Source organism: Phacochoerus africanus, chromosome 6, assembly GCF_016906955.1.
Source record: "Phacochoerus africanus isolate WHEZ1 chromosome 6, ROS_Pafr_v1, whole genome shotgun sequence".
Lineage (NCBI taxonomy): Eukaryota > Metazoa > Chordata > Mammalia > Artiodactyla > Suidae > Phacochoerus > Phacochoerus africanus.
The window spans coordinates 9,116,018-9,140,454 of NC_062549.1; the positions used below are offsets into that span (position 1 = coordinate 9,116,018).

Here is a 24,437-nt window from a genome sequence, read left to right on the forward strand (position 1 = left end):
TCCCCTCCCAATCCACAGCCCAACTTCCTCAAGCTCTTCCTCACTCTTCTTTAAAAATAAAATCCATCAGTTCCAGTAGGAGAAGAAAACTAGAAAACAGCATCTAAAATCTGGGGAAGAACCATCTCACAAGCAGAACTAACCTGATAGCCCTTCCCTCTGTCCAAGTTTGATTGTTATTTACCTCCTTTTGTCTCCTACCTCCTAAAATATCCACCATTAGAAGCTAATTCAGCTTGCCCAGCACAGTTTCCAAAAGCTCTAAGTAGGTTTAGAGAATGGAAGATGTGGGGAAGGGTGATACTGCTTTACAAGCCCACGGGGAAATGACACTGGGATTCAGGCAGAGCCAATGGAGAACGGGACCCTGAGTAGGAGAAAAAGTGAACTAGGAGACAAGACACATATTCCCTTTTATAGATCTGTGTCTATTCCTGCCGCTTTTTAAAACAAAGTGTTGAGAGACTGCTGCAGCTATCACAAGCAGGCAAGCCTGACATTACCACAAAGGTAGTCAAGTATTTCAAGAAAATCTTAACACTTATCAGCCCCATTTCCCACGGGCCATGGCCCTAAGTTTTATTTGATAGCGTTTGCTAAAATAAAGAGATTGATAATACGTATTTACATTAGAACCTCAAGGGAATATAAATATTCCCTGAAAGAAACCAAAAGGGCTTTTACTCATGACAAAGCAGAAAGAAAATCGAGCCCTCCAAGTATCTTTTAGTTTCCTCACTTGTTTTACAGTGATTCAAATGAAATACTACTTTGGAATATCAAATATCATGTAATAATGGAAAGACCTAGAATTAAGACAAAGTTATATAAGACCTTTCATTTGTATATAGAATATTTCAAGTTTCTTTTTGTAAAACATTAATAAAAAATGTTTAAGAAGATAAAGCTTAACTGAGAGGACTGGGAATGGGAGGGTTGATACTTAATAAATAAAAGGGGGCAAGGGGAGGACTCGCGATAAGGGGACATTTGAGAATGGGTTAAGGATCCAGTGTTGTCACCACTATGGCTCTGGTTCAGATCCCTGGCCCAGGGAAGGGGGAACTTCCTATGTCAGGGGGCGCAGCCAAAAAGAAAAAGAAAAATGTCAAAATATATTCAAAAGACACGATCTTTCACTAGGGGGCGCTAAATACCTAAAATCAGATACCTATGTAATAGTTTTTTTGAGTTTTTACAATGCATCCTTTAATATCATAAATATTTTTCACCTACATTAGCTTATATGTGAAATTCATCTCAACCAAAATTTACATGTAGTTTTTTAATCCTTATAATACTAAACAAAAAAGGAGTTCCCGTCGTGGAGCAGTGGTTAATGAATCCGACTAGGAACCATGAGGTTGCGGGTTCGGTCCCTGCCCTCGCTCAGTGGGTTAACGATCAGGCGTTGCTGTGAGCTGTGGTGTAGGTTGCAGACGCTCGGATCCCACGTTGCTGTGGCTCTGGCATAGGCCGGTGGCTACAGCTCCGATTCGACCCCTAGCCTGGGAACCTCCATATGCCAGGAGCGGCCCAAGAAATGGCAAAAAGACAAAAAAAAAAAAAAGTACTGCCTTCTGGTTATTTTTTATATTTTAAAACAAAATTATTACAATATCGGAAAAAACCTGTCATTTTATTTAACTAATTATTTTACCTTTTTGCCCTGTTAACAAGTTAGTGTCAGCCTCTGAGAGCAAGGAACGGTTTTATAAAAATTTTTTTTAATATCCTTTAGGGAGAAAAAGATTTTAGCAGGGATTGGGAGAAACAGGAACTTTATTATTATAAGACAGTTATAGTTCTCTCTCCCTTTCTATGGCTTTATACTCACAATGAAGGAATAACAGCCAGATTCTAAATGGTTATACTACACCAAGAAAAAAATTATACTAACACCATAACAGACAAATAAATCTTATATCTGAAAACAACTAAACGACCTCTTTAACTTCTTTCTCCAAGTTTACGTTTGTTTGTGTAAACCAACACTATAGCTTGCACACTAAAAGCTAATCAGTTACATGTCTGTATATTCCTTTACTTACTTTAAAAGAAAAGTAAAAATTACACAACATGCTAAATCTTACTATCAACTGCCCATAACAACCTTCTGAATTCAGGTTAGCTTATTTCTTTCTAGGTATATTACGATAAAGCTCAAACTACCTTGTACATTTACCAGGGTCATTCTAATTTGTAACTTTGATAAACATGTCAATCTATTGATTGTATTTGCAGATAAGTACTTGATTCCAGATTATTTTATGATGTAGCTAGAAGTGATGTTTTAAAATGCCCAAATCAGTTGTCATAACAACCGCAGATAGATGATGACTGCGTAATATATATTAATTCATTCAATTTACATATGTGTTCATTCAGAAATGCGAGAGCAATGTGCCCAGCACTATTCAAAGTGCTAGTGGTACAGCAGTCTTCAAAACAAAGGCCCTGCCCTTCTGGAACTCATATATACCATGGAGAAGAGAAAACAGACAACAAGATATGACAAGATAAAGCTTCACTGGGAGGATTGGGATGGGAGGGTTGGTATTTAATAAATAAAAGGGGGCAAGTGGAGGACTCGTGCATGATAAAGGGACATTTGAGCAGAGCTCTGAACAACGTGAAGTAAGAAGCCACATGGGTATCTGGCGAGCCACCCTCGGTCCTGGGGAGAAGCACGCCCAATGTGTTCGAGGAGATCCTGGTGGCTGGATCAGAGGAGAAGAAGTGACAGGATGACAGGATCTAACACTCGGGGAAGGTGAGCACAACGGGGCATCCTGGGTAACAGAAAAGACTTCAAATTTTATTCTCAGTTAGGAAATCACTCTCAATTTTACTGCTTTAGTCCATTCTTCTAACAGCAATTTAAAGCTGGACTTCAGGGATAAAGCATACATTCTCCCTTCTCCTTTGGTAATCATTTAATATATAAACACAGTATTCATCAATAAGTTACTTCATGACTGTAAATAATAAAGGAAAACAATACATACTCTGTTCGTGTTTCTGGATCACTGTGACAGGAATGACACATGGCACTGAAGCGAGATACAAAAAAATCATAACGTCTGTGATAGGATGGTGTGTCTTCTTCAATATTTGCAAATTTGACAAACTAAAAGAAACAAATAAAATGTATTATCACCTTTTTGAAAATGTGAAACATCTTCTTTCATTATTTGTTACACTGACAAGAAATATTCAAATAAAAAGAAAATAAAGTATGAAATATCATAAATGCTACATATAAATAGAAGGAATTTTTTAATAATGAACTTTACAAAATCAAGGACACAGCATTAAAAATGTTAAATATAAATTCTTGATGCAGTTAATTTTGAGTGTGTGAGCCCACTTTCCAGACAGAAAGGTCTTACTGTAAAGTTCTTTTATGTTTGCTGGATGCTGACCCAAACCTGCAGGTTTGTTTTGTTTTTTTTTTTATTTCTCAAATCATGGGTAGGAAATCATCCTTGACAGTGGTTACATAACACATGAATGCATAATATTTATACAAATAAGATGGCACAAGAAAAAGGGCCTCAAACTGAAGGAAACATAACCAATTCAGTAGAGAAGAAAAAATATTGAGGTGGTAAAATTTATTCTACTTTTCTAAAGATTAAAAAAGGAGATAACCATATGTTTAGAAAATTTTAAATATCCTAATGAGCCACAGACCCAGCTATACGATTCCTTTTTTTCTTACTTGCTTTCTCATTTGTTCAGTGACTTATTACTTCCACATCAATAGCTTAAAACAACAAACTGTTAGTTTACTTGCAAATTTAAAAATATATAAACACCTGCCAGGATACAGACTGAAGGGTTTAAAAGACTATAGCCAAAAGAATTATCCAACCAAATTTACTGTGCTGTCCTGGAAACAAAACTGAAATAAGCATAGAATAAATGTGAAAAAATGAATTTATGATAATCCAGTATTTTAAATTAATTCAGCCAGAGCTAAGTCATCTGTTTTAAAATATCACTTCATATGATTTATATTATCCAGAAAAAGACCACAAATACTACACCTGGTTGAGATTAAACTAACATTAATTACTTATTTTGTACCACGTACTACGCTAGGTGTTTTCGCCTCAGTTCTTATTTGATGATTCCAACAATCCTGTAAAGAATGTGTCATTATCCCCATTTTATGGACAGGAACACTGAAATTCAGAGGGGACAGCATTTGCCCAAAATGACACCATGACTGAATGGTGAAACTGGCTTTATAGTCCAGGGATCTAGTTCCAATTTTCAAGATTCCCAAACTGACCATATGAAGAGTTTCAGAAAATATTGAGCCAGATATTTATATTTTTCATAAAAATAAAACTGGAATGACATCAGGAAATGCTCAAAATATAACTGAAAAAAAAAAACCCACAAAAGTGTATATACAATACGTTCCCCATTTTCTAATATATTTATATATATCTTTTTTAAGACCACACCCATGGCATGTAGAAGTTCCCAGGCTAGGGACCGAATCAGAGCTGTAGCTGCTGGCCACAGCCAAAGCCACACAATGCCAGATCTGAGCCACGTCTGAGACCTACACCACGGCTCACAGCCAGATCTTTAACCCAATGAGCAAGGCCATTTCACAGGGTGCAACAACAACAAAAAAAACTAGAGACAAAATGCTCTACTCACCTACATCTGAACTGGTTGTTCAAATGTAGCTACCAAAGCATCTGCCTTTACCAGATAAAGACACTCTAAGAAGAGTTAATCCTAGAAATGCTAATTAAACTTAAAATTACTTAGAAGATAGCTGTACTCACAGAATTTGTTCCAAGAACTTGAAGCTTTGGTTCCCCTGATTCCAGCAGCTTTGCTACCATATGAAGAAAGCTTTCTACAAACGGCTTGATGCTTTGAGAATGGCAGGCCATAAGAAGCTGGTCCAGTGCCTCCATAGCAATTAAAACATACCTAAGTATAGGAGAAAAATAATGTTGAAGCATCTCCAGATCTCTTAATTCTAAATGCTTTCATAGGAATGCTTAGAATAAGTTTATTCAAATGCACAGAACATAGCCAAATTTAGTAGCCTCTCACTGAAATCCTAATCCTCACACAACACTAATGATCTTAAGATTATAAAATGATCCTCATGTGGAAGCACATGAAAAAGATACTGCGTGACTCCATTTCTCCTTCTCACCAAAAACTCTTCCAGAGCTTCCTTAACATTACCTTTGTCTGACTTTTTCTTCTTAAACATGAATATTTTCCATTTTCCAGACATTTATTTGCATCTGACCCAAAACAGTGATTTAGAAGCAATATGCCTGAATTTCTAACACACTATTTGTACCTGTAAATATCAGTGTATAAAACCCTATCAGTAGTATTATAAGGAAAAGGTATCATAAATTTTATCTTATAATTCATCAGATTTTAAAGCTTGTACTAAACATTAAAATTCAGGGAAGTTCCTGTTGTGGCTCAGTAGAAATGAATCCAACTAGTATCCATGAGGATGTGCGTTCGATCCCTGGCCTTATTCAGTGGGTTGAGGATTTGGCATGGCCATGAGCTGTGGTGTAGGTCGCAGATGTGGCTTGGATCCCACGTTGCTATGGCTGTGGTATAGGCCAGCAGCTGTAGCTTCAATTAGACCCCTAGCCTGGGAACTTCCCTATGTCACAGGTGTGGCCCTAAAAAGCAAAAAAAAAAAAAAAAAAAAAAAGAAAAGAAATTCAGACTCTATATAACTATACTTTAACAATCAACCATAAAACTATTTGTAACAAGAATCATGAAAATGCTTTAAATGGTAACAAGGCAGAAGTTGAGAAAGTCAATATATCACTTGGAAAATGGAATACTCTAACTTAAACTAGGATTATAACATGACAATACGGCGAAGTATTTATAAACCAAATTACAGTTATCACTGTTAAGCACAGAGAATGGATTAAGATGGGAGACCTTTATTTATAGGTAGATGTATAGGTAGCACAGATCAAATCAGCATACTTACATCTTCTGAACCTTAATACCTAAGCCTAACAACAGTTCTTTTTCACAGCTCCTCTGATAGGAAAAACTGGAGCTGTGTTAAAAATCAGTTGGTTAACAGAATCTTAGTTTTCAATTTAGACACTGTTTTTTTGTTTTTTTTTTTTTGGAGGAGGGTGAGGTGGGGGCTGCACCCATAGTATGCCTAAGTTCCTGGGCCAGGGATAAAACCCAAGCCACAGCAGCGACCTGAGCCACTGTGGTGACAATGCTGTATCCTTAACCACTGAGCCAGAGAGAACTCTCTAGAGATTGATTTTTAAACCGTATTTACAATACTGCACTGACAGACTAAGGGAATCAATTTTTATTATTTCCATTTTACAAAAGCCTCAAAAATTAAGGAATGCTTAAGCAACTTTGTTAACCAATGTATGTTTATCCTTAAACCTGACCACTAGGAAAGTGATGATTTCCCTGTATAATATTATAATGTTTTATGCTCCTTATATGATCTCTACCTACGGGTAGAGATGGCAAAATAATTTATAGGATGATTTAGCCTAGGAAGAAGTTTCTAAAGGTACTATGTTAGCAGCAATTAGTTTCCTTACCCAGAACGATGTCTGACCACATCCCTGCTCAACCTTTCTGCCAGATAAGAACCAATTCGATCCAGTTTCTCTGGAGCAGACACTGCATAAAATGTCAATTTTTCCATATCAGCTTTAACAAGGCCATCCTAAAAAATAAAAAGAACAGGTGAAAGAGGTTATACTCACATCCATTATTTTTATGCTTATTATTTGTACTTCTAGGTGTTGCTTGCTTCACATTGCCCCTTTCTGGACTAGTGGCTAATCCATATTATCCCGAACCTTCCTGGATATAGCCTCCTCAGTGATAACATTCACCATTCTGGACACGCAGAATTTTGAAAAAGTTAAAGAAATGCTCCATTTAGAAAAAGCATTAGGAGTTCCTGCTGGTGTGCAGCGGGTTATGAATCTGACTGCAGCAGCTCGGGTCACTGTGGAGGCACGGGTTCAAGCTCCGGCCTGGTGCAGTGGGTTAAAGGATCTGGCATAGCTGCGCCTGTGGCGTAGGTTGCAGCAGTGGCTCAGATTCAGTCCCTGGCCCAGGAACTTCTATATGCTACAGGTGTGGCCATAAAAAAAAAGAAAAAAGAAAAAGCATTTAAATATACCTTCATAGGCAATGGATTACTCTAATGCTTCCTTCACAGAAATACAGCTCAATGAACGACATGCAGTATGTAGGGAACAGGACATATTTTTAGTAATTATAAAACGTGATTTTGGTTACTTGTTCTTTGAAGGCAGGGACCATGACATGCAGACCTTTGCACTCTGAGTACCGACTGCTGGACACATTTTGGATATACTACAAGGTTTTTTTTTTTAATAATCTAAAAATAAGAAATGTAGTCATTGGGTTTCCACATATACACAAAATTCATATAAATCTTTTCTTTTTCTTAAATCTTATTTTACAGATTGCTATTTTATCTAAATACTGGGGAAAATATTCTTTGTGTGTCTATTCTCTATACCTGCCATCACTCCCATGATCAAAAGTTCAAAGCTCCCTGACTGCCTCTAAGTAAGGTAAAGTAGATGTCTGGTCTCATTTACACTCCTCCACAATCAGGCCGTCACCTTACCTCCAAAAACCATATATTTCAACTCGTCAAGGAAACGATCGAATATTCAGTGTACTAAATAATACCTCTGAAATTTCCAATCGGAAAACAGCACGGTTATCACCCATCACACTTCAATTAGGCTACGGGAACCTTCACTTGAAGGCTCTTGATGTCAAGTGTATCTCTTACTTTACTATCTCTTTTCTCCTGACAGTAACAAAGAGACTAATCTCGTCTTCCCCAGTTGGTGTACATCCTCCATTTCTTCTGAGAATGCTTCGCAGAGACTGTCAACACACAGTGAGACTCCTTGATGTAAAGGCTGAAACTTTACCACCTGTTTTACTTAACATTTTACTTACTGGTTTATATATACTGTGATTTAATATTTAGCATGCTTTTGCTTTATGTCAGTCAATGGATGGAAAGCATCCTAAAGATAGGTACATATCTTAGGCTATTTTATATGCATGTCATAAATTATCCAGGGTATCTGTCAGCCAATCTATTTAATTGATTAGCCTCCTCTAAACAGCTGAATGTTTAAATCAGATTTGATTAAAAATGAGACATTATCTCATAAATTAATGTTAAGATAACCAAAATTAATGTTAAGATAATCTACAACAGGCTATATTTTAAAATAAAGCGACTTCTGAAAATCAAACCCGTGTAATTCTCTTTTGTTCCTATCCACTTAACATTAGACTAAAAGAATCTCAGAAAATTTAAGACAGTGTCAAACAAAATCAATCAAACCCAGTTGCTTTGAAACTAGTAATCTTCCACAATAAAGTAACTTTTATAAAAAATTAAAAAGCACTTAAGTAAAAAGAGAACAAACTCTGCCTGGAATATTCTCTTTTTAATTTACAATTCTCTTCCGAAAACTGTGGCCAATCCTATTTATTCTTTGGATCTTAGCCTAGATTTCATTTCCTTCAGGCCTTTCTTCTCCCAAGCCCAAATTAGATATCATTCCCACCTACTCCAGTAGTACCCTGTACCTTGCTTCTCTGTCACAACATCTTTCACACAATATTGTAGTTGCCAATTTATTTGTCTATGAGCTGGGTAAGAGCAGAGACCACGGCTGTATTCACAGCTGTATTCTTGGCATTTCACACAAATAATCTGGCACTAGTTCATAAATTTCAGACGAGTAGAGTATTAAACTTAGGAACTATACAGACTAAAGAACATCATCTGTCCATCATTCCAAATTTATGCCTAATCCAAGAAAATAACTTAAAAATCATACAAGCAAGCATGGGTCATTTAAAAAATAAAAAAAAAGAGAAACATAAAATAGTAGTGTACAAGATGAGACTGGGAGTAAAAGTAGAGAAATGAAATTAGGGAAACCTTAGGAAGGTGAGCAGGGGGGAAGCATGGGTCAGCAAAGAGAAGGATCAGTAGATGTAGATCAAATTACTTTTGGATCTTCAGGGAATATGTTGTCCACCAGACGTTTGTAGCGAGGACGCAAAGCAGAACAGCAGCAACACACTCCTGTTCAAAAAAGAATAAAATCACAAAATACAGAGATTATTCATATTGTAAAGTGACCCAGAAATTCAAATTTCTGGATGTTTACTTAAAATAAAGGGGAAAAGTTCAAATAACAGAAAAAGACATGCAAATTCTACAGAAAAAGACATGCAAATTCTATTAATGAAGAAATGAAAAAGTTAAATTTCTCCTCCCCTCCCCAAAGATGCCCAGTTGAAATGAACATACTAATGAATTATTACAAAGCTCCAATCCAAACTGTCTGGGGGCACATGTGCACGTGTACACACACACAAAATCTACTAAATTCATCCTCTAAAGCAAATACATAATTGGTACCCACCTTACCTCCTTTCTGATCATCTCCTACTACTCTCTGCATCCCCCATCACTCCCCTCCCGCCCCCAGCCCCCACTTTTCCTGTCTGGCACAATCCACTGGGCACTAGCCACAGTGGTCTTAAACTATCAGTTTACACTTAGTGTAGCTGGCGAAAACAAGTTAATACATGTATCTACATGATGCATCATATAAAGGAATCTCAATCAAGGGAGAATCAACCTCAAAAGAAATCAACAACTTCAAATAGAGAATCAACTTCAAAACAAAGTCCAGGAATTTCAAAATCTGCTCGAAGGCTGCCTTATATATTTTCAATTGCTAGCATCTTGGAAAGAGTCATGGATTTGGATCTAGAAGACCTGGGTTCGTTCCAATTCTTTCACCAAAGTGGCTACATGACCTTGGGTAGGCACATTGCTCTCTGGAAAGAATTATGTAAGCAGAAGGGGTCTGTTTCCTTGTCCCACAAACCAATAACTTAAAGGGAATACTGGTCCTGAGCCATTATAAAATTATTCCTGACTTCCCTGGTGGCTCAGCAGCTTAAGGATCTGATGTTGTCACTGTGGCGGCTCAGGTCGCTGCTGTGGCACAGGTTTGATCCCTGGCCTGGGAACTTCCATAGGCTGCAGGTGTGGTTAAATAAATAAAAATAAATCATTTCCATGATTTATGAAACTGGGGTATGTGTGTCTGTGTGTTACTGTGCACGTGTATGTATTCAGAAACCAAAATACGGTACGAAAGACCACTTAAATTAGAAGTTAAGCGAATTCAGGTTTAAGCATCTTTCTACCACCATCTTACCGAGTAGCATTATTCAAGAGACAACTTTTCCAGATATCACTTGGCTCATGAAGTATATACCACTCATGTATGCACTCATGAGTGACCAACAGGCTGAGACACATAAACCTGAGTCCAGATTTGCAGCAGAATGGGGCCGTTAAAATATTGATAAAAACAAGACAGAATTAAGAACTGTAGAGCATCTTTAGTGATCATACAGCCGTGTACCAACATTATTTAACATTCCCAGCAAATCAGTGAGGTAGTATCATCACCACTATCCAAGAGTGGAAACCCTAACAGAACTGATTGAGTAATTTACTCAACAGCAGTGGATGGGTGAAAACCCAGTGTCTAACTCTGAAACCTCATGCTCTTTCTACAAAACCATAGATATTAGTAGTCAAATCAATCAATATTCAAATATTTCATCCAAACCTACTATGTCCCTAACACCATGCTAGTAGATGCCACAGACACAGGAAAGCATAAGAGACAAGACCCCTGCTCTGGAGGAGTTTATCAACTGTTACTAAAAAATAGTGAAGGAGCTCCCACTGTGACATAGTGGGTTAATGATACCGCTTCTCTATGGCATTGCCGCAGCTGTGGTGTATGTTGCCGATGCGGCTGGGATTTGAACCTTGGCCCAGGAACTTCTATATGCTGAAAAAGGAAAAAAAAAAAAAAAAAGTGAATAATTCAGCAGTATATATTTAGGTACCGTACACTTACTGTATAAAACACTATTCGTTGTTCAGGATGTTTTTGACTTTAATAGAAGAAAAAAAGGACCAAAGAGTCCATTAGGAGATGTTTTTCAAACTAACACCAACAAAACACAAGCCTGATTATTAGAAAGAAAAACAAGGGTAACAGCCAATTAAGCAAAAGTATTATTTCTGCGTCAACTATACCTAATATAAAAATATTTCAGATGACTATTAATACACTGAAATAAATTAAAATCAAACATGTATCAAGTGATTAACTTATACATGGCATTGAGCTAGGTATTGCAATCTGAAAGAAGCTTATAACCAGATAAGAAGATTAGAACGAATACTTTGCAAGCACTAATGCAAGGCCAAATATAGTAAATTCAAATTGCTACTATGGCAGAAAGTCTGGCAATGGAACTGAAAAACAAGTCCCAAAGCCTCAAGTTTCCTGTCAGAATGGTAAATTATGTAATTTTCAAAAGGCAAGAAAGAATTCTTAATAAGCTATTAAGTTTCACTTACACTGACACTTTCTGATATTATACACTGCTTTTAGTTAAAAGAGGCTTTAAAAAAATGACAACTTGGAATATACATAATTTCTAATTCCCACTTTCAGGAACCTCAGGTCTACTGGGGGAGATATGAGTAAAAAGACAAGATCCCCAATAGGTGGCATGGAGTCAGACAGACCTGCGGTGAACCCAAGGTTACTCACTGTCCAGCTAGGTGGGCTGGTTATTCCTATTATTTTGCCTGTTTCCTCATCAGTTAAATGAGTTAATAATGCCATCTTCGTATTTATTGGGAAAATGAAATAAAATTATATGAAAAGTTCTTATTAAGGGTATAACATACAGCAAGCATTCAGTAAAATGGCAGCTATTAGGGGTAACACTATAAGCAGTACAATCGGGGTAAGCAGAGGTGCTTGAGGGCCCTTGGGATAGTAGTCCCAACAATGTGAAAACCTCTGCTGTGAATGAATCATCCAAAAATCCAACGCATTTTACATATGGTTCTCAAGCTTTCACTAACACTCTCAGAACCAGTGGGGGTAACTGCTATTTTCTGAACATGATGTGTGGAGAACTACACTAAGTACTTTACCACATTACTCATTTACTCCCACAGCAACTCTCCGGAGAGGTGGTTATTAATCAGCTTCGTTTGATAAAGCGGGAAGCAGAGGCTAAGGGAGGCCCATGTGCCCCCTATCATAACCGCTGGTAGGGAGAGGAGCTGAGATCCCCACCAGACCTGAGGACTTTGGAGGGTAACTGCCACACTGAGTTCAAGTACCAGCCAACTTCCAAGTTACTTTAAAGACTTTAGCTGTCCGCAAACCATGACCAATGAACATGACTGCAGGATGAGTGCGACTAACAGATGAGGGATGCACTGCCATGGAGGGAAATAAAGGATCACAGTGAATTTCTCCAGAAGGTCCAAAACAAAACAAAGCAAAAACACCTTCTTGATCATTTACTTACATGAAAATCTACCAACTATAGAGAAGACGCATGCAACCAGGTTTTGAAACTTCAATTTACCCAGGTTTCTACAAAAATGATACCATACTGAAGGTAATATAAGGTTAGAAGGACTGGCAATAGTAATCACAAAAGAAATAACTCTAAGGCTATTTAAAATAAGAGAATACTGTCCTTATCAACATCACAAGAACAAGTACAATAAAATCATTGGACCTACTGAGGCACAGAAATGCAGTTGATTCCCTTGTTGAAGCCAATTCATAAGGCTTTTCCAGTTCAGCTGCAGGTACCTGAACATAGTCCTTCATGTTGTAAGAGACTGTTTAATAGTTGATCTGCCTGCTCTTAGATCCCTTTACCTACTGTTCAGGAAGTGCCTGGTTCACTTTACTTGAAATTAATTAGCAGAGGGTACTAATGTACTGTAACTTATCTAACTTGTTGACATCAAATATAAAGCTATCAAGAACTTGATAATATCCATATCGAATTCTACTGGCAAGGCCAAATAGCTTAAATAAGATACTACTAAGGTACTATATTGCCAATTTACTTAATATAGATCCTTCATATAGTTTAAATAAGAAAATAAACCTATTTCTATCTTTTCTCCTTAAAGCATTCCCTTAATTCCTCCTCATCCTTGCTTTTGATCCCTTCCAAAAAAACTCACTTTCTGACATCGTCCCAACTTCCTCTTTTCCAAAGGGAAAAAAGAGCCAAGCAGAGAAAGTCTCAGGAGGTCTCAGCAATATGAATTCTTCTTTTAAATTTAATTCTCATATAAAGGAGACAGTAATCCACTATTCCCCTCCTACAGCACGTGGGATTCAGAGTCCTACTTATGATATAGCAGGAGAAGCAGGAAGTCTTAAGTGGGTAACTAAACTATGGGAAAATGGAACTAGGGCATAGCTGGAAAGAAAAATTATGACCAAAAAAATGCCAAGCTGAATATTATAGTAGTGTGCAGAGAGGCTCATGGGGCAATCTGTTCAATAAGGCTCTCTGACCCTTCGTGAATAAAGAGAAAAATCCTTCTACCAATCTCTCAGGGTTAAGAGCACTAAATTAATATAAAAGTTGCCTAGAATGTAGAAGATGCTTTAAACATTATATATGGGGGGGGGTGTAGATGTACACACTTTAGTAAATTTGCACACTCCTATCTTCTCTCTTTTTTTTTTGTCTTTTTGCCTTTTCTAGGGCCGCTTCCCACGGCATATGGAGGTTCCCAGGCTAGGGGTCTAATCGGAGCTGTAGCCGCCGGCCTACGCCAGAGCCACAGCAACTCGGGATCCGAGCCGCGTCTGCAACCTACACCACAGCTCACGGCAAAGCCGGATCCTTAACCCACTGAGCAAGGCCAGGGATCGAACCCGAAACTCATGGTTCCTAGTCAGATTCGTTAGCCACTGCGCCACGACGGGAACTCCACACTCCTATCTTCTTTAAAGACACCCAAGACATCATGAAAATTCACCAGGGTCTCCTGGTCCTCACCTCAGGCAGGAGTGAAACATATTGACCTCTAGCATCCTCCTTCTTTGACAGTGAGGTGTTAGGATTAATTCATTCTGATCTAACAGGCATCCATAGAAGGACCTGAGGAGCTGCACAGAAAAGCTCATGGGTGAGCTGACAGAAGTATGGATCAAGGATCATGGGCATACAGGGGTGTTGAGAGAATTCTGCTTAATGGGTCCAATACTCTAAGTGGCTGGTCCATCCGTGAGTACTTCTGGTTTGTGATGACATCTGCTTTTCTATGTAGCTCTCTAAGTTTGGGGTTTTGGATAATTAACTAAGACTCCCTTTAAAATAAGGTACTTACACTTTCAATGAACTGTATTACCCAATGATAATTTAAATCTAACTGGAAATATTAAGGTCTCCTTACTAAACTATTAATGATTAAAACTTAACATCTCTATTATTAACCACCACCAAGTCACCGGGTATTTGGGATAAAGGTATTCTCTACCACAAAGATAAGAAGTTACTACCACTGTCACTGAAGTTGAAGAATGCTTGGATCTTATGATGGGAACCAGCTGTACGACCTTGATTTAGGTTTGCGTCATGATCTATTAAAGGACAAAATAATCAAATCTATATCTTCTATACAATTACAGCATCTCAGTTAACTCTTTCCTGTAATTTGTTAGGAATTCACTGGCTTATTTAGGGCTTACTAAATGCCATATATTTAAATGGGGATGGCTATGATGACTGGATTTTGGTCCCTATGCCTTCACTGTATTTTTCTATCACAGTACCTGTAACAAATTTTCGTACTCATTTATATACATGCCTGTCTTTCCCAGCAGAATATGAATCACTCCAACATAAAGCCCATATATTTTGTTCATTGTTGTGCATGTCTAGAATACAGTATTCACAAAAAATATTCCTTCAATAAATGAATGTGGACTCGAAGTGTACTGATAGATACAATGAATTTAATATTTGCTGACATGTGCTATAATAAAATGATAAAGTACACTGTCTGCCACGAAATACTAAATAAATGCCAGGACAATACAGTTTTTCCAATGAACAGCTGTCAATGTCAACTGAGTCACTTTAAACAATTCATGCTTTATTTTTAGGCTTAGTGGAAGCTATCAGTAATCAAGGTGAAAAGAGACAGCATGTTGTTCTATTAAAAGATTTTAAAAATTCATGACTTTAAGACCTCTAACTCTGTGGTAGCCAAAGTCCTTAAAAAGGGTCTGTATCACATACATTCTCTTCAAAGTTAAAATTAAGTTACTCATTCAGATAGTGTCAGAATAAGCCCTCACTTCATACAATTAAATGTTTTAGTAACACTATGGTCCCACCCACGCATATCCCTCCCAAGGACCAGACACTTATTATATAAATCTACATATACCATACGTACACGTACAGACACTACATTAAAGCCTATAATGTGAGTGTCATTCCTGCACTTCAACACGTGGACAAGGCACTGTGTTAAGAACTACAGAGGATCAGAAAGGTAACTATCGATTTGAAAAGACAAAGGTTTAAAAATTGAATTTTAAAGCAAGATTTGGACAATATTTGAGGACAAAGGATATTCAATGTCAAATTGACCACAGGACCATAGAAGATAGAAACATTTCCAGCTCAAGGGAAGGGAGGTTTTGCGAAGGACATTGGATTGAGCCGAGGGCTCCCCTGAAGAACGAGTAGACTGAACTCTAAATATACTCTGAAGACAGTGGAGTGCAATTACCAGCAGACAGAATAAAACAAGTACCACTACAGAGGATGGCACATGGAAAAAACCAAAATGCATTTTCTAATGACCCAGAGCGTAGAAAAGAAGGGACGTAGCAGGTGGCACAAAGGATGCACCAGAAGGGTTTGGTGGCTAATTAGATAGGGGTCAAAGAAAAGCGGGAACAAAATAGTCTTATCTTTAGGAAAGTGTTCCTTTTAAAAGGATTTTAACCCATTAGAGGAGTATTTTATTACATGATTCTTTCTGAAAATTATAGTTGTATAATGATATTATTTTAGGCTTTGATAGCCAATAAAAACTTCTCGGGAAAAAAAAAAAGTCTATGACATAGCAGGTGGCACAAAGGATGCACCAGAAGGGTTTGGTGGCTAATTAGATAGGGGTCAAAGAAAAGCGGGAACAAAATAGTCTTATCTTTAGGAAAGTGTTCCTTTTAAAAGGATTTTAATCCATTAGAGGAGTATTTTATTACACGATTCTTTCTGCATGTAATTCTATACCTTCTCTCCTTTCATTCTCAATTTCACTACTTGTTCTTTATTCCCAGGCACATAAACCTCACGGAAAAGAGGACAACGAAGGCAATAAAAGGAATTAAAGCTCAAATTCTTTTTTAAAAGATAGTCTTCCCACTGTACTGCAGTATTTGGCTCTACAAAAAGTACAATGCAGACAAAACTCCGTATGCTTTTCAAAACTACTGAGATACTGTCTGTAGGAAAAAACAGCTTTTTTCTGAGTCAACTACTGATCAATTTATACTCAATATCTGTTTTCCTTCCACTATCACATTTTTTAAAGAAAAATATATATTAGGCATTGCCCTGCTTACAGACAATTTATAAATTTATATCTACACTTTATCATACTTAACTGAAAAAATTAAATATGACTCAGCAGAGTTACCCAAGGACGAGAGTAATAAAATACAGACTAAACATGCCTTTTAGAAAATGTAATCCTGCAAGACTGCATTTAAAACCTTTTGGAATCATCACATGGAAAAAAATACTACAAATATTAAAATCAGGAAATACAATTCTCTATTCATGTCATCTGATGTTGGTTTAGTTTGCAAAGCAGATAAGAAACAATCCAGTGGTTGACACAGAAACCAGAGCTGCAACCAGGAAAGTAAAGTACTCAAGCCTCTGTCTCCACCACTGCTAGCACACAGCATGTGGTTCAGCCCTACTTCTAAGACCATATGGCCGCCCTCTGCATGCTGCAGACCTTCTTCAGATGTGCGCAGGTGGCAGTCTTGGCAGGAAGCATACCACCCCTGTGTCCCCACCTCTGGAGGTAAGACATTAGAGGCGGCAGAACTGAAAACTGAAATAGTATGTGACTGCTTTTTTGGTTTAAAATATACAATACTTACTAAATGATAATGGCAGTAGTACTGTTAAGAATTAAAAAAAGGAATCACATTTTTCTCCATATATTTTGTGCATATGAGTGAAATGAGCCAGAAAGACAAAGACAAATACCATATGATATCACTTATAACTGGAATCTAATATCCAGCACAAATGAACATCTCCTCAGAAAAGAAAATCATGGACTTGGAGAAGAGACTTGTGGCTGCCTGATGGGAGGGGGAGGGAGTGGGAGGGATCGGGAGCTTGGGCTTATCAGACACAACTTAGAATAGATTCACAAGGAGATCCTGCTGAATAGCATTGAGAACTTTGTCTAGATACTCATGTTGCAACAGAAGAAAGGCTGGGGGAAAAATGTAATTGTAATGTATACATGTAAGGATAACTTGATCCCCTTGCTGTACAGTGGGGAAAAAAATAAAAATAAAATAAAATAAAATAAAAAGTGTTTTTTTTGAGAAAAAAAAAAACCTGAAACCCACACACACACACAAAAAGAAAATTATAGTTGTATAATGATATTATTTTAGGCTTTGATAGCCAATAAAAACTTCTCGGGAAAAAAAAAAAGTCTATTTAAAACACAGTCTAACAAAAACTCTAACTGACAAAAATCCACTAATCTTCAGCTAGGGAAACAGCTGGCAAAGTAACTGAGGGCTCTGACAGTTTCCATAAGTTGCAATAAGCCAATCTCTGGAACTTCCTATAAAAACTTATTTTCCTCTTCTCAGAGCAAATCTTGGTAAATATGTAATATGGCAAAACTAGTCAGAAAGTACTGGAGTGTCTTAATTTAAGAAGAAAATGTGTTCTTCAGACATAAACAAAAACTAAGACCTACGTATACCTAAATGACTAGAGACATTTTCCTTTAACATGAAAGAAAACAAAACAAACTGAACTTATATAACTCTCCCTTTAACTAGAACTACTTGTAAAAAACCCTTAACATAAACAAATATTCATGGAACACTGTGGAATATTATTTTTTGTTTCTTAAAATTGCTTTGAGGCATTGCTGTGGCTCTGGCATAGGGTGGTAGCTACAGCTCCAATTAGACCCCTAGCCTGAGAACCTCCACATGCAGTGGGTGCAGCCCTCAAAAGATGAAAAAAAAAAAGACCTCCCCCAAAAATTGTTTTTGTTATATCAATTCCTAGATATAAGCTAATAGCCCAAGAATTCTCTCATGCATTTAGAATCCATTTTGAAAGCGCAAAAATTTCTTGAAACAGCCAAAACCTTCTATAGTTCAAAAATAAGATTAGAATAAGTTAAAAATTCCACATTAAAAAAACACAAAAATTATCTGAGAGTTCCCTCATGGCTCAGTGAGTTAGGATCCAGCATTGTCACTGCTGTGACTCTGGTTACCATTGTGGCACAAGTTTTATCCCTGGCCCAGGAACTTCCACATGTCACAGGTGCCACCAAAACAAAACAAAACAAAGAAAGAAAACAAACCTTAAAAATTATCAAAAAAAAAAAAAAAGGTGACTAGTGCTACTTGATAGAGGACACCAAAAACTTCAAGGTCCTGGAATCAGCACATCAAAAATCAAAACACAGAGAGAGCCATTAACATTTACACAAAAAAGGATAAGCTTGCAGAAGTCCAGAAGGACCTCTAAGGACAAGTCAAGGCAAGAATTCAATTTGCAAATCACCGATTCAGATGGTTCTAAGGCCCAGGGATGCTTAGTAATTTAGCATCTCTAGAGTGACTGAGGATGCTATAAAATCACGCCAGGACCAATCGTATAAATATCGGTAGTCGCAGGCAACCCAGGACTAAGAGTTATTCTTATTCTCTTAGCCTGAGAATGTCTAAAGGCATCAAAGCAGACAAGTTTTCAGTTCCAGCTACTTGTAACTGAATGAGGAAAAGCAATAACGATTCAGCAAAAGATAAAAGGGAGGAAAACAAAGAAACAGAACGTTGGTAAAAAAAAAATAACTTAAGGTTTGTCAGGCTTTAATTTTTCTGGTATACAATAACTATGATCTTTATATATCAAATAACGTAACATTTTTATTATTAACTGGTAAATTCCCTGCACATTTGTAATTAAGGTCTTAATAAAATGCCTACTACAGTGAACTACTAAGCTAAGGACTGAGATACGTGACTAATTCACAAAACTGTTTCTTGACATGAAGACATTTAAACTATAACAAGACTGTGGGCAATTGATGCTACAGAAAACGAGATAAGTATTCCTTTGCTAAAAACAAAAGGCAGATGCAAACAAAACCATATTGGCAAGTAACTGAATTCACCCTCAGTCTTCGGGAAGAATTATATATATCTAATTATGTTGGTTTTTCTATCACACTCTCTTTTTTTTTTTTTTTTTGCTGCACCCATGGCATGCCAAAGTTCCTGGGCCAGGGATCAAACCCAAGCCACTGCAGGGACAATGCTAGATCCTGAAATTGTTGAGCCACCAGGGAACTCCTTCTACCATACTCTTAATACAAAAATTATCTCTAGAACAATTACAACACTGGTAACTTCCCTAACTAAAACAATATGCACAAGTCTTCTACTTTTACTATGTAAATGTGTTGATTCTTTTATCATAAAAGGTTACCTCATAAGAAAAGCTACCTAAGTAAACTGTTTTCCATAGTACAATGCTTTCCTTAGGGTTTTATGAGCAGTCTGAAAAACAGTAAAATGTAGTCTGATAGAAGAAGATAACCACATACAAAGAGAATTGTAATTATGCAATAAAAGCTGTGCTATAAGACATTGCTATAAGATAACAGCAGTGTGACCCTAACCTTCCTGCAAGAAGTAACAACTAAAGTCTTGAAGAAGCAGGAATTTGGCAAAGAAGGGAAGATGATGGTTCCAGGTGGAGGGAGCCACGTGTTAAGAACAAGAGTGTAGTTTTAATTTGCAAACAAGCATAAAGTTCTGCAACACAAGAGAAATGGCTAGACAAACTTACAGGAAGCAGACATGGAAACCAACTGAATGTAAAAGGTACAAGGAGGGAAGAGTCAAAAGTAATAGGACAGTTTGGGCAAATGATTAATGGTGGTATCCAACTAGAAATAGAGGAAGATAAATTTGGGGGTGGGAGGAAGGCATCAAAAAGAGAAAATAAATTTTATTTTGCATATGTTAAATTTGAGGTTACCCCAAAGTAGGACATCTGGAAGTAGACAAGTGATCTAGACTAGAAATATAAATCTAAGAATCAAAAGCTTATAAATGATAGCAAAAGCAACTAGTTTGAGTGGCTACGGTCATCACAGGAAAACAGGATGAAATTAGAGAGAGAATCCTGGGGAAAGCAAACACGTAAGAAGTGACTGGAAGAGGAGGAAGTGAAAGGAAAACATAAAAACAACAGGGAGAAAACTATTTAAAAAAACAGCATTAGAGAAAGCAAAGGGAAGATTTTCAAATCCTATACCTTCTACAAAAGTCCCAATTACAGAGATAGAAGAAGAACTCAGAACTCAGAAAGAAAGAAAGAAAGAAGGAGGGAGGGAGAGAGGGAGGGAGGAAGGAAGAAAGGAAGACAGAAAGGTTCCAAGAATGAGGAAACAGCAGAAAAAGAAATTAAGCAGATTTTTAAAAACAAGTAAACATGAAAATCCCAGATTTTACAATAATATAAATCAAAATTTCAAGGTGTATTAAATATTTCAACCAAAAATAAATCAAAGCAGTTGGCAGTTTCAGAATATCCAGAATGAAAATCACTGTTCTACAGACTCTATACTTGACATGGGGTGGAGCAGGGGGTTGGGGGTGGGGTGGGTGGTAGGAATGAGACTAAATCACATAGTTTACAATGATTATACGTTCTTATTAAAAATAAAGTGATGAAGAGTATGAAATAGCCCTCAAAATGATCTAGTAATATATTTCATTACTATTTTCATCAGTTTTCAGTGAGATATGTCTTTTATCTGAATACAGAACTAGATTATGTTAGATAATTTTTAGCAAATAACAAAGGATAAAATAATTGATTAGAATGAGATACTCACTAAATGAAAGTTCTATTAAAATAAAGACTGGAAGAAAAAAACATTTTATGTCTGCAGAACCCCACCCTTCATTTGGCATTTGGTGTTGAAAATATGATAAAAACTGAGATTTCTTCTAACAAGATCAAGAACTGGGCACTGGTCTCATTCTAATAATAACATAATCTGACAAAGTTTCACATTTGAGGAAGACTTCCAAGACAGAGATTCAAAGAACACTGTAACTATTTCATGCTAGTCAACCAATCAAAAGAGATTTATAAGGTGGCTACTACAGGGAAAGTGCCAGAAATACAAGATGTGGGTCCTCAAGAAGCTCCCAACCTAGAAGATTAAAATTCAAAAAATTCTAGTTGTCACACTGTATTTTGCACTGCCCAAAACAACTTTTAAGATTATGGTTGAAGAACTTCCGTCAAAAATGTTTGACAAATGATGGGAGTTCCCCTTGTGGTGCAATGGTTAATGACTACGAACCATGAGGTTGCGGGTTCAATCCCTGGCCTTGCTCAGTAGGTTAAGGATCCGGCATTGCCTTGAGTTGTGCTGTGGGTGGCAGACGAGGCTCAGATCCCACGTTGCTATAGCTGTGGTGTAGGCCGGCGGCTACAGCTCTGATTCGACCTCTGGGCTGGGTACCTCCATATGCCATGGGAAGTGGCCCTAGAAAAGACAAGACAAAAAAAAAAAAAAAAAAGAAATGTTTGAGAAATGATGAAGAACAGGAAATTCTAAAAGGTTGGGAATTTACAGGGCTTTCATAGTTTTGTAGTATCACAACCATAACTGCTCTTTCACCTGTTTCCACATAACACAGTAGTCTGAGTTTCGAAGGGCAGAACTATGTCTTGCTACTCATCTACCAGACAGTGCTTGATATTTTTGTTTTTACTGATTTTTTTATTTGTTCATTTATTACATCAATGTCCAAAAAGTGGAAATCAGAAGTGCAAATCAATAAACTTAACACCACCCAACGAAACTATTCAACAAAATTATAGAACAAAACTGGTTTGTGAATTCTTAGTAACTCTACTCTAGTACCTAAAAATACATCTTACTCGAAACCATTTCATTTTGTATATGAGCATATGCAGGACCACATTATAACCAATATAACCTACATTGATTCTGGTGCCCATGTTTAATACTTCTGTGTCTGAAGCCATTCTAGCACCAAGTAATGACCTAAAATAAAAATACTAAACTTCTCATTCAATATTTTTCAGACTAGGGTGTGAGAACACTGTCAGAATTCTTGAGTTTGGAAAACACAAACCTAGAGGAAGATTTCTAATCATTATCACAAAACTCTGTAGATTTTTAGCTCTTTTGCCTAACAATCCTATAGCTTGGATAAAGAACAAAAAGGCCATGTTCTACATGTTGCATTTTCAAAGGCACTGGCAAACGAAGGTATATGAAGGGGCCCGGCTTCTCTCTTGCTATGCCCTTCCCTAGTCATCCATCCTGTCTCAGCCCGGCATTATTCCTCAAGGAAGCTGTCCCTGAAGACTGCCTGAAGCTGGGCAGGGCCCACTCTTCTCTGCCACACCACCACCATCATCTGCTTAAATGACATATTAATCTATTTCTCTTAAGAGGTCTAGAAACTCAAGAGAAGGCTGTGTGGTTTACTCATTTTTGAGAGACTCAGCAGGTAGAAGATGTTGAAAGGGTGAGGATCCAAAAATGTCTAGAAAGAAAGTCTAGAGTTATGTACATTTTTCTTTTCTGTAAAAGAAAAATGAAATCTGAATCTTGGAGTCTTCTCTGATATATTAGACTAAAGTGATCTTTTTTTAAATCAGTTGTAGTCAAAATGCTACAATAGAAAAACATGTAAGAGCATTTGACTCTCATGCTTAAGATGAAATACATAAAAAGTTATGCAGAAAGTAAATGTTGGCAGCTGGCAGATATACAGCTTACTCTCTTAATCTATTGAGATTAATACAGCTCAATCTGTCTGTTGATGTCCAGGTTCAAACTAGAGGTTAGACTAAGTCATCCAAGATTCCTTCTAATTCTAAATGCACATGGCATCCCAACTCAACTGCAAACAAACACTGATGAACACCAATCATGAGCAAAGTACTATACAAGATACTGTGGACGGTAGAGAGAAGATCAGCATGGACACTACTATTTAACAAGGACTCACATACTTTGATACCTCCCTTCTAAATTAACTTGCAAGGCAGGTAATAAGAAAGTCTATTCAAGTTCTTGGTAAACAAAACACTTTGTACTAAAACCAGGTGAATGTTTAAGTTCAAACCTAGACTCACAATAAAGGCTTTTTCTTTCCTTAGAAGTTGTCTGAATGTGGCATTTCCAACTTGTGAAAGAAAAAAAAAACCTGACATTTTCCAGCTGTCTTTGAAAAAGCTGTGAAGTTTATATGAGGCAAAATTAACACAGAAAGAATATAAGACATCTTAGTAGATGTCAGAAGCATACTGAGAATTTTATGGAAAAGATTAAAGTAGCATCCACAATTAGACAAATTATAAAATAGTTCAGAGCATACCTACAAAAACCCAAATCATTTATTTTATAAAATATACATGATAGTTTATTTTAGCTACACACACATACACACACATTTAAAGATTTAAAAAGTGAAGTCAGTTATACTTTAACAAAACAAAGATCTCTCCAATTTATTTACACTTCTGCTGGTCTTGGAGGTGAACCTGGGCAAAATTTTTCAGGCTTACTTCCCAAATAAAAACTGGGACTATTCACAGCTCTCAAATCAAGCCCCAAACCTTTTCATTCCCATGCGTTTGCTCCACACCATTCTATCCTGTCTTCATAAACAGTAGTATAAATAAGATGCCTTCAGCAATAAGATGATATGCACTCCAATTACAAAAGACTCCTGGAATTGAAATCTATTGTATATTACAAAATAGTAGGTTCACCAATTTCAAATGTAACTCATAACACTGAGTTAGTAAAGAAAATATGAGACAAAAAAACACTTCAAAATGAATCCACAACAAACTACTGAAACAGAACAAGGAGTTGCAAATGAAGCATAATTCTGTACTGGGAAGAATTATGGGTTAACAATCAAGATAGTGGGAGGGTTCTGAGGTGTGAGGCTCCAAAACATTAATTTGTGGTAACAAAGTTGTCCACTTACTAGTTAAGGAAACTTGGAAGATTAAAGAGAGAAGTTAAAAGAGGTTAAAAGACTTAAGCGTTGGGCAAATGTTGCAGGTTGAATTGTATTCCCCTAAAAAGATATGTT

At 36.9% G+C, this 24,437-nt stretch overlaps 1 protein-coding gene across 3 annotated transcripts in view; it reads right to left on the reverse strand.

Annotated features, from left to right (window-relative positions):
* Positions 1-24,437, reverse strand: part of EFR3A (EFR3 homolog A) — an 83,685-nt gene that overhangs the window by 44,131 nt on the left and 15,117 nt on the right. For 2 of the 3 annotated variants that reach the window (XM_047783232.1, XM_047783230.1), the window contains exons 2-5: positions 9,096-9,172; positions 6,609-6,736; positions 4,812-4,962; positions 3,009-3,130 (exon numbers count right to left, since the gene is read on the reverse strand). In XM_047783232.1, the coding sequence (XP_047639188.1) occupies positions 3,009-3,130; positions 4,812-4,962; positions 6,609-6,736; positions 9,096-9,172 (478 nt within the window). Of the gene's footprint in view, positions 1-3,008; positions 3,131-4,811; positions 4,963-6,608; positions 6,737-9,025; positions 9,173-24,437 lie in introns of all 3 variants that reach the window. The other variant, XM_047783231.1, reaches the window with a different exon arrangement.